Below are 15053 nucleotides of genomic sequence, written 5' to 3'. Positions count from 1 at the left end.
CAGCATCAAGGGAAAAACGGACCCAGAGATTGAATACTTGTTTAAAAAGTGCTATGAAATACCACTTTCAGCAAAGCAGAAAACAAAAGACAAAGATTTTGTGAAAAAGGTTTGTTAAGATGGCTAAGAAAAAAAATTGGTTTAGGTTAAAAAGAACCAGGTCTGTTCACCTGATCTTTGTGTACATGCAGACACAGGCCCCATTGCTTAACTTTCCATAATGCAAAATTCTTGAAAACAGGTTGATGGGAAGGTAGAATAGCCAATGAACATGGCATACAGAATTTATATTCCTCCAGCAATAATCATGCAGAGAAAATGAAGCCAAATCCCATGGATGCTACATTTCATGAGCTATATGAAATAGCATAGTACATTTGTATTGTGCATGGGTTTAGGAAAAAATTAAATTGAGTATTATGTCAAAAGTCAGTGTAGAATTATAGACAGAAACATTTCATTAAAATTTAGGGAAATTCTATGGCTGATGACATTGTCTAAATTAACATTACTTGTCTATGCATTCTTTTCCACCAGAGGGTGCTGGCTGATTTTTAAAAATATGTTATGCAGGGGTCATTTAAGGCGCTGTACATAGCAGAAGCCTAAAATAGGAACAAAAAAGGTTTCCAGTCCTCATTATGACACCTTCAAGAGGAGCAGGTGCTGGGTGATTCAGTTGTTAGCAGAGCAGTATTTATACCCAGGATTTCAGAGGCTGTCCTGCTGTGCTGTATGAGACCTACCTGGCCACAGAACACCACCATTTTACAGTACTTTAAGCATCAGTTTGGTAACTGTCAGAATCTCATAATTATTTGGATAAGTTAACTGGTTTTCAGATAATTTTTTTTCCAAATTCCTGTAGAAATACCAGTAACTAATGTATATTTTTCAAAGACTCTAGCACATGGACTGCTGTTTTAATGTCCTGGCACGGTGATACAGGACAGAGAAGAAAACATTTTGCCAGAGAATTCTGTACTTTTGCTCTAGTGGGAACTGATGCTGTATGTATTAGAGGAAAGTGTGTTGCTTGGCAGTACACCAATAGGATAAACTCAAATAAGAATAGTCCATTAAATGGTTGGAGATTCAAATGCAATTAATTTTCTTTAGCCTTTCTGAGGGGGAGTGTAGGGAAAATACCTTCTGTGTGGTGCCTTTGGCTTTGATATAGTTATTGGTGTTGTGAGCATCAGGACTCATAAGCAGATCTCAAATCTATGTTTAAAGTTATTTTTACAGTTTATTCTCAAATTGAATTTTTCTGCTTTGAAAAGCACACTCATACACATTTAGTTGTGATGTCTGAAGATGTTTAAACTGCTCTGTGTTTGATAGGTACTGAAAGCCTTTGGTAACCAGGAAATTGGAAAGACACCTTATACATGTATTCTGGCCATCATGCAGTATCTCAAAGCCTCCTCTGTATACCCTCACTAGGCTTTTGTTCTCTAACATGCAAACCTGCAGGCCAGTCCGATGGGCTGCATGGAATCCTGCATGCACCCACCAGTCCACAGAGCCAATGCTTTCCTGTAGTGATGCCTACACACACTGTGCTGAGCGTTGCTTTTAGAGAAGCTGTAAACCAGAGAAAGGTGCACCATCCTTTAGCCTCGTTGCTTCAAGTACCACTCTCAGTTACGAAGAAGCCCGCAGAGCTCTATTTGATTGCCTTGGAAGAACACACACGGTCACTGACCTGCAACATCATCACCCGGACCTGAACCTAACCCCGGCTTTAGTTTGGAGGTTCCGAGAGGTTCGTCGAGAAGGGGAAGAGACAGCCCATGCTGCGGCGGGGGGGACGCGAACGGCCGGCACTTCAGTGACTCTTCTCCGGGAGCGATCAGCCCCGCTGCCCAGGGCCGGACTGCGACCGGGAGGGACGCTCGGGCTGTTCGAGAGCCCTGCCCGGACCCCGGGCTCGCCCCCAGACCCCGGGCTCGCCCCCAGACCCCGGGCCCCGCGCTCCTGCCGCCCTCTCGGAGCCGCGTGCGCAGCCGCGCTGCGGCCGCCAGGGGGCGCGGGCGGGGCGGGCGCGGCCAAGGACGGCGCCGCGGCACCTGCGCTCGCGCGCTCCCGCCCCGCCCGGGCCATTGGTGCGCGCTCCCGCGCGGGGAGCCGGTTGGCCGGCGCGCGCGTCAGTCCGCGCGCCCCGGCCCCGCCCCGCGGTCCCCTGCCGGGCCGGGCCTCGTCCCCGGTGGCGCTGAGGGCGCCTCCCCTCACCGAGAGAGCCCGTGGGCGTTGCTGCGGGCACCGAGTCCCGAACAGGTGAGCTGCGGACGAGCCCCGCGTGCCCGGCAGAAAAGGTGGGACAGGCCACCACAGCCCCTCGTCCCTCCGCCTTCTGCCGTCCCCGCTCCGGGCGTGTGTTGCGGGCGGAGCTCTGCGGCGACAGGCCCAGACGGGCGCTCACCCTCCAGGGGCGCCGCTTGCGGGAGGCCGGCGGCGCCCGGCTCCCCGGGGGCGGCGCGGGGCGCTGCCGCATCGCCGCCCGCCACGGCGGGGCCGGGCGTCTCCTGCGCGGGGCGCGGCAGGTGCGCGGGAGGCGGGGTGGGCGCCGGGCTCTGGCGGGGCCGGGCGGCGCCTCTCCGCTCTGCGACCGCCCGACCAGCCCCGTGGCCTCTCTGGGAAAGGGCCCCGGGCTCCTCCCCGCCGGGCGATGTCGCTCCGGCGCGGGGCCAGCGCTCGCCACGGCCCTGCCCGCCCGCGGGGCTCCGGGGCCGGCCCGGTGCGGTGAGGCGGGGCGGGCAGTTGCAGCTGGTGCTACAGCTGAGTCCGGGCGGACAGCGGGAGCAGCCTTGGTACGGCTGCGGGGTCTGGGGGGGAACTGATGGAAACCACCCAGGGTTGGCCATGTCCTCCCGTGTCCTTAGGAATAAATTTGAAAACTATTTGCATATCATGTGGATGAAAACGTGCGGGTCTTGTTGAGAGCCTTGACTGCGATCTGTTTTCAAATCACTTCAGATAGTTTTTGGTCTAGCTTCTGCAGCCTTATGTCAGCCTGGGGCTTTGGCATGTAGTGGATGGGGAAATGGATGTTGAAATTCTTGGTTATAGAAGTACATCGTGCCTTTTGTCTGTGGTTTGTTGTTCTGAACCCAACAAAATGGAGCATATGTATTCTTGTCATACTAATTACTGAAAAATTTGAAACGCGTTGGTGTCTGAAATACAGAAGAATATTCTTTGCCTCAGAAACCTTATCTATGAATGTTGCAATCTGTCTTTTATGTCTAGCCTTGATAGTCAGATATTTCTTTTCTTGACCATTCATGCCATGCCTGGTAGATATTCTTCATGTCTGAGAAGGACAGGAAGCTGCTGTAAAGAGCAGAACTACACACACTTGTGTGTTACTTTTCTGTATGTTGCCCATCCTGCATGATGTAGCACCAGTTTGAAGAAAAATTAATACAAAACACTTTCAAACCAAGTTATTTTAATTGTTTTTCTGTTTATTTGCCTTATTTTAGTGAAGGGAAGACATCTAGAAGTTCAGGTGCATAGTAATTACAAGGTTTGCCCTTTACTAAAATGCCGTGTGATGCAGGGCAGACAGCAGGCATCATGTCTGTAATTTGATTGAAATACTTAAGTAGATGCTAACCCATTTTTAACTTGTCATTTTGATTATTCTATGAACTAGGATCATTTGCCCATGCAGGGATTGCCTACTGGATGAGTTTTGGGTGTGTCAAAAGAACACTGCTTTTCTAGCAAAAGATAGCTTGCTTTGATGCTGTAGGAATTGTGTATAGTTCTAGTTTAGAAGACAGGCTTTTTTAAGGGGGAAGTTCCCTAGCGATAGAACAAAAATAAAGACTGTAGTAGAGGCACAGTTGTAACACAAATTGACCTGCAGTGATTTTTTTACCTTTATCAAAGCAACATGTGTTTTAATGAGATTTTCATGTCAGTCTATATAAAATAAGCTGTCTTTGAGATTATTTTCTTCTCATTTGATGTGTAATTTTATTAAACATTAGGTTTTATAGAAGTTGGTATAAGGCAGAAGAGGAGAAAAGGGAAGGGCTATGTCTAATGTAAATATCACCAAAATTAGTTACCTAAGCAGTATTTTTCTCAGGTTTGTAGCTGCTGATGTTTGTTGGAAGAGCTATGGCTTTATTTGCTGATACAGAGATAAAAGAATTATTCTATTTGAATTTGTGTCCATTTTGCTTTGTTTAGTTAAGCCTTGAAGAAGATGGTGTGAGGATGAGTAGCATTTAAAATTTGTAAAGCACCTTGAAAGAAGTGAGTGAAACCAATAAATAATGCGTGTTGGCTTGGACCTTGTGTTGATTGACAGAGGGAGAGTTACAAGCATATATTTGGAGTATATTTAGTTATGAAACTTACGAGTACATTGCTCTTCTCTCTGAGATGTATGTGTAGTTCTTTTGAGTTTGGGAATGTATCACATACCAATGAAACTAGAATGGGGAACTAACAATGAAAGTTGTGAGGGAGAGGTAAAATAAAAATACCAGAGCACATGTTTCAGGTGAGGAGTGCATAGTTTGAGAAGAATTGAGTTGTAAAATAAATGTCACTGTAATCCTGTTTCTTGGTATTTACAGGAATGTTATGCTTTTAAACAAGAGATAAAACTGCTGAAAAGCCAGAGCTGGACCCAGCAACGAACTAATGGTGGTGTGCAGCAAAATGGGTTGAGAGCACAGCTGCCTTATTCCACTGTAAGTATGCAATTGTATTTAAAGTTTACAGGTATTTCACATTTTCACCTACATTTGATAACCAGAGATTACAGAAGTGTCTGTCAGTTCTCTTCTGTTTAGAGAACTTGAGTTGTACTAGTATTTTACTATAATTTGCAGATATATATTTCTTTTCCTGTGACTAAAGATTTTTTCCTTTCATGAGGATTCCCTTAAAGTAAAACTTCACTGAACATATATGTTGGTCTTCTAAGATACTCAAGTTTGCAGACTTGCTTGAAGGGTAATGACTTTTGAAGGAGGACTTCTGCTGGAGAGAGCACTGCAGCTCTGTCTTGATATGGAACATTGATGTAAAGATTTCCAGACACAGATAAAATTCCAGTCTATGCAAAGTTCTTCAAATGATTTCTAATGATTAGAAACCCGTACTGTATTTCTTGTCTTAATTTGTTTAGGTAGCCAGATGGAGATCTGTCTGCTGTCTTTATGTAGTAGAATTCACTTTACTGCACTTTTTGGGCTTATACAAATAATTTCGATCATATTATTACTTCCTGATGCAGTAAGTGATGTTGCAGATAGAAGAATGGAGAGAAGAAAACACTTACGAGTAAATTTGTAAATATAATAAATGGTCATTAGTGTGAGCTCAGTAATGAGTGGATATATATAGTAAAGATGTGAGGCATAATGAGAAGAATAGCATTGTCCATTCAAGCCAGCATTGTCAGCTTCCTACTCTTTCATGGTTTTATCAACTGAGGGTTGTGTGAGATTTGAAATAATTTTTGACAGCCTTTTGATATGAAATTTTGCATACAGCTCTCAAACTAGAAAACTGAGACATTGCATTCATTATAATTTTGAAAAATAAGACATCCTTATTTTTATTCCACTTGTAGAATGTTAGCTTATGTTTTTGATGTAGTGTCTGCCACATATGTCTTTGCCACATATATCCAGGTTGCCCTATGACAGTTACTTTGAAAAGCTGGTAATTTAATTGTAGGGCAGCATAGTGACAACAAAGAGACCAATGGCAGTCTAGTGTAACATGTGACAAATCAAGTAAAGCATGTCATGAATGCATGACCTGCGCATTAGGTGTAGTTTTTAATATACTGTTAGATATAATTCAAATCAGTTGTGTATTCATAAAGCCCAAGAGTTTAGGACTTGGATTCTGAAGTTGTTTCTTGAACTCATCACAGCAGCTGCTTCTCTGCTCACAGTTGAACTCATTTGAGTACATGCACTGGAGGGGTGGAAGTAGGAGAGTTGAGAGCATTTTAGAAAGGGAAGTCAACTTTGAATGTATTTTTTCCTGACTTAGACTTGATCCAGTGGCAGCTATTGGGAAACGATGCAAGATTTGTTTTCTTTCAGCCTTTTTACTCAGGGACAATGCATGTTATTGAGGGATAGTTATTTACTTGAGTGATTTCAGCTTATGGTCAGCTGAATTAATCCACAGCCCCATTTTATTTCTGTTACATTTTCATTATTCATCATTAAATATAGTAAGAAGTTTCTCAGAAAAGGATGTGCATGAAAGTGCTAAATTGTTCATATCTATTGTTTTATCTATAGGTGGTACTGTTGCCTAAAGCACAGTGAAATATATTAGGGACTTCATGGTGAAATGGACACTGAAAATACACAAGTGTTTGCTTTGGAAGATCTTTAAAAAGCCATCACATTTCTATGACTAATCTTCTGTAGCCTAATTGCTTTGTTCTTAATAAACTGTTAGTAGGCAATTATTATTTAAATCCAGGCTTTCAAATGCTCTAGAATTTTTCATGTTGTCCAAATGTCCACCAAGGTCTATTATTTAATTACTTCAAAAGGACTTTTTGAAATTAAGAGACTTTTCATATAAAGCATTATGATCATTAACACAGCTCAACAGTCTGGTCTCATATCTGTGTTTGTACATGAAGTGGATGTCATAAAAGGGGTCAGAGTGGCATACAGATAGTTATTTTCTGGAGGAAGTGGGGTTCACATGGGTAATTTCTATAATTACTCTAGGAGGTATGATCCTTTTCCCCTCCACTTTGCAGGAGTCATATGTGAGGGGATGAGAAATGAGGTTTGAGATGTAGTACTTACTGGATGGAGCACAAATGAAGATACATGATGTTTGTACTTTTGGGAAAGGATGCTGTCCAGAATTAAAGGGTCTTGCATCAGTGTTGCTCAGTGCTTTTGAGGTTTGTGTTTCTCTAGGTTACCAAGTATACATGTAGCACTCATCAGCTGCTGCTTTGAAAGAAGTAAAGAAATTCTCCTTTACAAATCCTTCCAGGATGGTTTGCTCTGTCACTGCAATGACAAACAGCTTCTAAATTGTGCAAGCTCAAAAGGATTTTGAAATCCTTTTGAATCTACTTTTTTCTTTTTTTCTTTTTTTTTTTTTTTTAATAAAGTTATGATACTGACCTAAAAGAAACCTAATGAGAGGGGGGGGAAGATATGTAAACATCTGTATATGGAGAATAAGCAGTGCATTGATTTAGATACTGCAGTGGTATTTGCCTTTTTGTCTTTATTACCAGTAGAACAAAAAGATGGGACTTCTCCCCAAACACCACCCTGCCCTAAAGAGGGCTGAAGGTGGACATGATGTAGATGGTGATACAAGTTTCACATCAGTGACTGATTGCAAGCACAGGGACAAAAAATATAACCCTGTTATTGTTTCATTCTGTTTTTGTAATAGAACCCTTTTCTTCCAGTAGTTAGCTATGCTAACATACTTTGGTTTGTACTCTATGCCCACAGCATCTGAGTATGACTTTGTTCATGGTTTATCAAGGAAAGAACCCTTCTGGTGGTGAACATCTGGAAGAGTAGTTTAGGAATGAAGAAAAGGAAAATGAATGCAATGATGAAAAACAGTTCAGACCTGAATATGAGCTCTGAATATATGGTGTGTTGTAAATGTGTCTTCAGGTTGGGTGTTGCCAGTGGAGTGTAATAGTATATTGTTGGTCTTGCTAAAGGTAAAAAGCAAGATGTTGTAGGTATTCTTCATTCCCTTGTCTTGATCAATGCCAGTTAACCATTGTGATGTCTGATACCAAATTCTGGAAGGCATATCCTCTGAGGAGCAGCTGAGGACTTCGTGTTCATCTAGTTTAGAGAAAAGGAGGCTGAGCAGCAACCTCGTTGTTCTCTGCAGCTTCCTGAGAGGGGACGTGGAGAGGGAGATGGTGATCTCTTCTGCCGAGAATCCAGGGGCAGGACATATGTGAATGATTCAAAGTTGCACCAGGGGAGGTTCCGAGTAAACATCAGTAAGCATTTCTTTAGCTGAGAGGGTGGTCAAATACTGGAGCAGGCTTCATAGAGATGTGATTGGTGCCCCATGCCTGTCAGTGTTTAAGAGCCTTTGAACAATGCCCTTAATAACATGCTTTAACTTCTGGTCATCCCTGAAGTGGTCAGGCAGTGAGACTAGATGATCATTGTATGCCCCTTCCAACTGGAACTGATCTGTTCTAAATTTATTTTTTAAAAACCGCAAACCCTACTGCTTACTTCTGTTGTTTCTAACCAAGTTTCAGTGCCCAGGTAGGGCCCTAGTGCACTTTAATTGTTCTCACTGAACCAGTTGTCCAGCTAATTTAAGCTTAAGAAAGAACATTTATCTTTTGGTAGAATGCTGAAGTATATTTTCTTAAAAGCATGTTGCAGCTTTCAGTTCATGATTCAGTGGTATTAGGAAAACCATAATCAACTAAAGAAAGTAGTAAGTAAATGGTTTTTGAAATCAGCTAAGCCAGTTGACTTGTAGAGTCTGGAATGGCTGAGTTAGGGCTGGTAAGAAGCCTATATAGCTCAGTATTTTTCCCTTCAATGAAAAAATCAATAAGAACAATGGTCATCAGTGGTTGCTGACATGGTTATCTTTGTATTTGCTAAAAGCAATGTGAACAGTCAGTAACTTCTTCAGATTGCTCTGCTAGCATTCAGAAATTAGAGCACATGGACTTTGTTGGCCAAGAGTGGTTTTCTGTGCTTAAGAGTCTCGGTGATTTTCTCGTGAGTTGGGTAACTAGTACTGAGACTGAACTTATGGGCATTTTGACTGCATTACGTGCGTATTACTAACAGCAGTATAAAATTTGCATTTTACTTTCAGAGAATAATGCCTGTGGCATAGATAACAAGATTTGACAAATGCTGGTAAAATAATGGCTCTAAGGTTTACTTCTGTGCTTGGTTTTGATGGTGGTATTTTTGGTTTTTTTTTCCCAGTTGTTTTTGCCTGTCTTCAGTTTTGCTTCAGAAAGCGCTGCATATCTAAATGGGTTTGTCAAATTGGCAAAGAAGAACAGACAACCTCTGGTGTCTGTTGCATCCTGATTTCTCCACTTTACTTCTGGCAGCCTATGAAGGAGAGCTACTGCAGTGTGCCTGTGAACCTTCCATACAAACAGATAAGGTGTTTCCTTAGTTTTGATTTTTAGCACTGTTTGTGTAATGCAGCATTTTAATGAATAACGTGAACAAGTTGAAATAAATTGTATGAATCAAAAGCTATGAAAAGAAGTTGTACGCCATTTAAGTGACTTCTTACATTTTATTGCCAACATTTTGGGCCTCTGATAATTTCTGGGATTTGAGAAATTTCTTTTTAATCTTGTTAGTGTGAAGTATGGCGAGTGCAGGGGAATATTATTTTTAATATCTTTCCCTATGTTGTCTGACAGCCTCTTCATACCATGGGCATAGTATTAGCTCCTGTGTTATTTTGTGTGCAGATTGATGCTTTCTGCGGGTGGGGAAACACTCCAAATGATCAAGCGGACTTGACTTAAAAGGATAATTGCTTCCTATGACTTTCATGAAGGTAGCAAAACAAGTGGGTGTATAGAGAAGCATTTTTTCATAGATGTGAATCTTGGAGAAATCTTTGCACATAGGAAAAAGCAGTGCATTTTTAATGCTTGTGTTATATTTGGAACATTTTGAGGGAAGGGGGTAAGGCGAGGGGAATCTATTTTGACCCTGTCTAGAATGAAAGTTTCTAGCCTTGCAGGATTTATGTATGTGCTGAATGTTGAAAGGCAAAAGTATATTAGTGATTTTGAGTTTAGGTATTAAAGCATTTTTGTCTCGCTTTGATATAATGAACATTAAAACTTCGTGTAAAACTGAACTTGGGCATGATACAAGTTCACATATGGGATTTTTCTTTCCCCTTTCACATCATTATTGATTCCTCATGCCCTGGAGAACCTATTCAGAAAGGCAGGGATGGAGGACACAATAATATTTTTGTGGGCTTAATGTAAATGCCACATGTTAAAGAAATTACATCTACAGAATTACTTTCCACTTCAGGATTGTAAGGACTGTTAAGAAGAGCAACTCCAGACCTAGAAATACTGAGCAGCCTGTCAGTGCTCAAAATGAGTTAACTTTATCAGAAGAAAATATAAAAGAAATTGACTCTTGCCTTGTTTAGCAGAGAAGATTTTGGCATTATTTGAAGCAAAATTAGTGACTTGTTTCATGTGAGATCCTGGGGAGAATCATTTGTCATTGTAGGAATGAGAAGTGAAGACTTCCTCTTTCTAAAGAGAGTAAAATAAGAGGTTGTTTTTATTCTTAGCTGTTTTGCTTTTTCAGAATTTTTCTGTTGGTGCGATCAGTGTTGTGGGAGGGAACACGAGGACGCAGAGGAAGATGTGGCAGCATCCCTTGCTGCACATGTGAGCAACTACAGATTTTGCTGAAAGAGTCCATTTACAGGAATCAGTGGCAGTGCCTGCCGTGGGCTCATCCATGTGTCCTGTGGGGAATGATGACACAACCATGCTGTTTTCTCAGTTAAAGGGAATCAGAGCTTGAGCTAACTTGCTACTTCTGTAAGCAGTTTGTGATAGCCTGCAGTTTCTGAGACTTTGTCCTGCCTGGGAGGGACTTTATATAAACTTAATTCAATATGAATGACAAATAATACTTTTTTCCCCCCTGCATTTCTTGAGTTGAGTGGAGGTAGGGGTAAGGACTTGGCATGGCTTTAGCAATATTCGATTGTACTCCTTCACAGTTGGTACCTGGAAAAGAAAAGAGCATCTATCTCCTAAGTCCTTTGCTTTGAGTAGGAAAAATGAAATATCTTGTATTGCTGGGTTATTTTCTGTGTGCATTTTGGGTTTTTTTATAAATTTGATTTATTCCACAAGTAATTTGCTTTGCAGGAATTTCTGTTTTCAACCAGTGCTGGCTGAGCTGAAACCTCCCGCATCTTGTGGAGAGCATGTATAAAAGGAATGACCTCATGGCCAGTGTGATGGTCACCTCCGCCACTCCAGAGGTACAGTTCATTAGGTTTTATTAGCTCCCATATCAAAATGGAAATTTTGGCTTGTTTCAGCTTTCACAGAAGCCCTTTGCACTACTAGTCAAATACCACACCATTTGTAAGAAAAAGAACCAACATGGCAAGGGAGTAATTGTAGAACACTCCATGGTTTTTGGTGTTCACAGGCATGTTTTTTTATTGTTGTTGTTAATGTTTACTCATTTTGTTTAAATAGCACATTTGACCCGTTATTCTGTAATGTAGAGCAGCCATCGATTATTGGTGAGTTCAGAGCAGTGAGCAGTGTAATACACCATCAAAATGGAGTCTGGCAGAAATTGAACCCAGAAATAAACAGCTGCATTTTTCTTTCCTTTTTCTTTCCTTTTTCTTTCCTTTTTCTTTCCTTTTTCTTTCCTTTTTCTTTCCTTTTTCTTTCCTTTTTCTTTCCTTTTTATTTCCTTTTTATTTCCTTTTTCTTTCCTTTTTCTTTCCTTTTTCTTTCCTTTTTCTTTCCTTTTTCTTTCCTTTTTCTTTCCTTTTTCTTTCCTTTTTCTTTCCTTTTTCTTTCCTTTTTCTTTCCTTTTTCTTTCCTTTTTCTTTCCTTTTTCTTTCCTTTTTCTTTCCTTTTTCTTTCCTTTTTCTTTCCTTTTTCTTTCCTTTTTCTTTTTCTTTTTCTTTCCTTTTTCTTTTTCTTTTTCTTTTCAATTTACTGGTCTGCTAGTGAGAAAGTGCTCTACAATTTTGTTAATTTTAATGTTTGTATCCTTTGGCGATCAGGTGGCTCATTTGTGCTACTTCCAAAAGCTACCTCGTTCCATGTTGAGCTGTGTGCACAGCTAACAGCCTGTTTGTTGCTCCATGACAGCCAACGGAACACTGCTTGGGAATGAGCTGCTGGAGTTTTTCTAGTTTTTTGCTCTCATCTAATATTATGATGAAATATTTTTAATCAGCTACAGTTAAGCTTGTCTTGTAAAGCACACATTTTAAATGTGGGATTGGAGAAACTTTTTCGGCTTTAAGGTGGACAGTAATGCTGTATATGTATTCCAAAGTTGGGTGCACCATGGATTTATAAAGGAGCATATTTAATAATCTGTTACATATTTTCTCCTTTGCTTTTCCAGACTTAATCGAATCTTGTGACAACCCTTCTCAGTTTTTCATTGCCAGGTTTTTTATTTTGCCACATTAAATAAATAAAGATCCATAGTTTTCAATAAGACTACAGGGTTTACCAGATACTTGAATATATAATAAACATCACTTTTTTGTACATAAATCTCTTCGGGCTCACATATTTTCAGTGCTAGTAACAACTACCTTGTGACTAATTATTTAGTATTGCAAGGACAGTTTCTGTGCTAGGGCTTAATGTCTTTGGAGTGAGGAACAACATTCAAAAATCTTTTGAAAGTCCAACAAGACTGTATTAGTCTTGATCCTTTCCTCACTACCCTCAGTAGATAGTGAAGCAGTGCTTCTCTTTCTGAATGCTGACTTGGCACTTTTCTGATACAACATAACTGTCTACATTTCTACTAATTCCCCTTTATTCTCTTCTTGGATTTGACCAGTACAAATGTCAGGCTTTCTTAATCAGTAGTGTGCAGGTTAAATTTCGGAATGTGTCAGCTTTCCCTTTGTTACAATGTTGTGGATAAAGCAAGTTGACTTAGATCTACCTAGTCTTTACTTTGAGCATTTAATTTTAAAAATCCCGTGGAAAATGAATCTTCAAAATCTCAACACATTTCCTTTTGTGCGACAGCTCTTTCATTTAGTCTATGATTTTAAAAATGTCTTGCTAAATCTGAAAATTTCATAGGGCTAAAATTTTATGTTGCTGTAGTTTTTGCAGAAGGAAGTTGGAAACGTTTGTGAACAGTGCAAAACTAAATTTGATAATTTGGTGTCTGAAACTTCTTGAAGTTCATACATTTTCTTGTCATTACTTAATATTTTTACACATCTTTATTTCCTGATTTTGAGATGAAATTAATCATTCTACAGATAAGCCTACTCTCTTTCTTTGTAGGGTAGTAGCAGCTCAGATTCTCTGGAAGGGCGAAGTTCAGATTATGCCAATAAAAGCTACGATGCAGTTGTATTTGATGTGTTGAAAGTAACTCCTGAGGAGTTTGCCGTAAGTATAAATGTTATTTTTGCATTTAAGCTTGTATAATACTCAGGGTTCAGAGTACTAGAAAATACATGAAATATTTTTTCTTAAAAAAAACCAACAAACTTTTAAATAAATCTCCAGTGTTTTTGAAAACAAATGTCTGACTTTATCAGCTTCAATAAAATAAGCCTGTCTTGGAATTTAATCATTTAGTACTGACCTGACACAGCATATTTGTTTTACTGTATAAAGTCTTATAGGAGACCCTAGCATAGGTTAGTTCTGGTTAGTGGGGAATATGTGTATGGTTTGTAGTTACTGAAGAGCAGATAGAAATACGTCATTGTTAGCTCTTCATATTACATGATAATTCTGTCTTCATTGCAGAGCCAGATAACATTGATGGATATGCCAGTATTTAAAGCTATACAGCCTGAGGTAGGTTTTCTTAAACCATCTGCTTACATCTTTGCAATTCAGTGCCTGAGGAAATGTGACGATTCAAAGAATACTTTCTTTGTTCAAAAATGCTCACCTTCTTGCACAGCACTAATGTTTTTCTAGGTATATTCCCTGTTAGTACGGTGAATCTATAATCCAGCATGAGTTACTTTGGTTTATCATCTGTTGCCAGAGGGGATAACTGTGCTTTTCTGAATGTCTTCTTGTCTTGCTTTGAGTGGAGTGTTTCTTCACGATAAGTTTATCAAGTGTAAAAATTCTCTATTCTCCCTTCTACTGCTGTTTTTCAATTCATATCTGATTTCAGACTTTTGACTCTTGCCTCTGGCCATAATCTCAGTGTTAGACTGCATCAACTGCTTTATAAGCTTCTTAATTTGTACAATCATTTTTAAGATTCAGAATAATAAATGCTGTGATTAAATCAGCCCAACCCCTTAAAAGTTAGTGTATTATTGTCTTTTAAGATTTTAAACTTTTAAGAAAGACACAGAAGGGAACTCGAGGCCTGTTGAGGAAAAGCAGTCAAGGTTAACATAGACATTTGAAAATCAGTAATAAGAACTTGAGAAATGAAGAATAAAAGTAATTGTCAGAATATGACAGAATTGCAAAAAAATATGATAAATTTATTTACTGCAAAAGGTACAAGAATCACGTGACTCCTGCTTCAGGTGTTTTTAATATAAGAACATGGGTCCATTGTGGCTTGTTGTCTTCTTGTCCTAAGGTTGGAGTATCATGATTGTATAATGGGCAGCCCATGCCCCCCCATAATGTCAGCAGAACTGAATTTCTGACAACATCAGTAGGGGCAGTCAAGTTTAGAAGGTTTTGAGTGGAAGCTCTAGCCACCTATTTAGGTCACTAACAAAATCATTTATTACAGTAGTTCAGAGAGATTAGCCGACTTCTATTTTGAGAAAATATAGGAAGGAAATAAAAAATTGGTCTATCTGTTGTCTTCCTGTCAGATAATTACTTTTTTCCCCCAAGAACACCAAGACAGTTTTATAGCTGAAAACACTTTCATGCTCCTGCAATTACATGTGTGCTCCAGGCAGTTGGGGAGATTTTTCTTTCCTGTGGGGAAGAAAATAGCAAACAAATAATGCAATAAGAAATTAGCAATGCCCATAGAAAAATCTGCTAGCAAAAAATTTTCAATATGTACAAATTGATACATAGATACTTTTCCATGAGGAAGTTTTATTTAGACAAATATCAGAACAAAACAGAGGGTTTTTTTTATTCTAACTACCTTTGCCAAAAGCAGAGGTAGTGTCATACTCTGAGATGAATTAATTAAAAAATAAAATATAAAACTATAGATGTTAATTTTTAAAGCAAGTTTTGCATTTACTTTAGTTGCTATGAGACCTGTGCTATAGAACTTTATAGCAAAAAATATCCCGAAACAAGTGATTTGCTGTTCTTCTTT

At 39.8% G+C, this 15053-nt stretch overlaps 1 protein-coding gene across 5 annotated transcripts in view; it reads left to right on the top strand.

Annotated features, from left to right (window-relative positions):
• Positions 1-2174: 2174 nt before the first annotated feature.
• RALGPS1 (Ral GEF with PH domain and SH3 binding motif 1) overlaps positions 2175-15053 on the top strand; it is a 78601-nt gene continuing 65722 nt past the window's right edge. For 4 of the 5 annotated variants that reach the window (XR_008440271.1, XM_053996511.1, XM_053996513.1 and 1 more), the window contains exons 1-6: positions 2175-2280; positions 4599-4715; positions 8967-9153; positions 10919-11034; positions 13064-13171; positions 13538-13588. Coding sequence is in view for 4 of the 5 variants with exons in the window: in XM_053996511.1 (XP_053852486.1) it covers positions 10978-11034; positions 13064-13171; positions 13538-13588 (216 nt within the window). In the remaining variant the exon portion in view is untranslated. The remainder of the gene's footprint in view (positions 2281-4598; positions 4716-8966; positions 9154-10918; positions 11035-13063; positions 13172-13537; positions 13589-15053) is intronic. The other variant, XM_053996512.1, reaches the window with a different exon arrangement.

Source organism: Vidua macroura, chromosome 21 (genome assembly GCF_024509145.1).
Source record: "Vidua macroura isolate BioBank_ID:100142 chromosome 21, ASM2450914v1, whole genome shotgun sequence".
NCBI classification, from domain to species: domain Eukaryota; kingdom Metazoa; phylum Chordata; class Aves; order Passeriformes; family Viduidae; genus Vidua; species Vidua macroura.
Note: the sequence above shows the minus strand (reverse complement) of the source record. Positions and strands in the feature narration are given on the sequence as shown.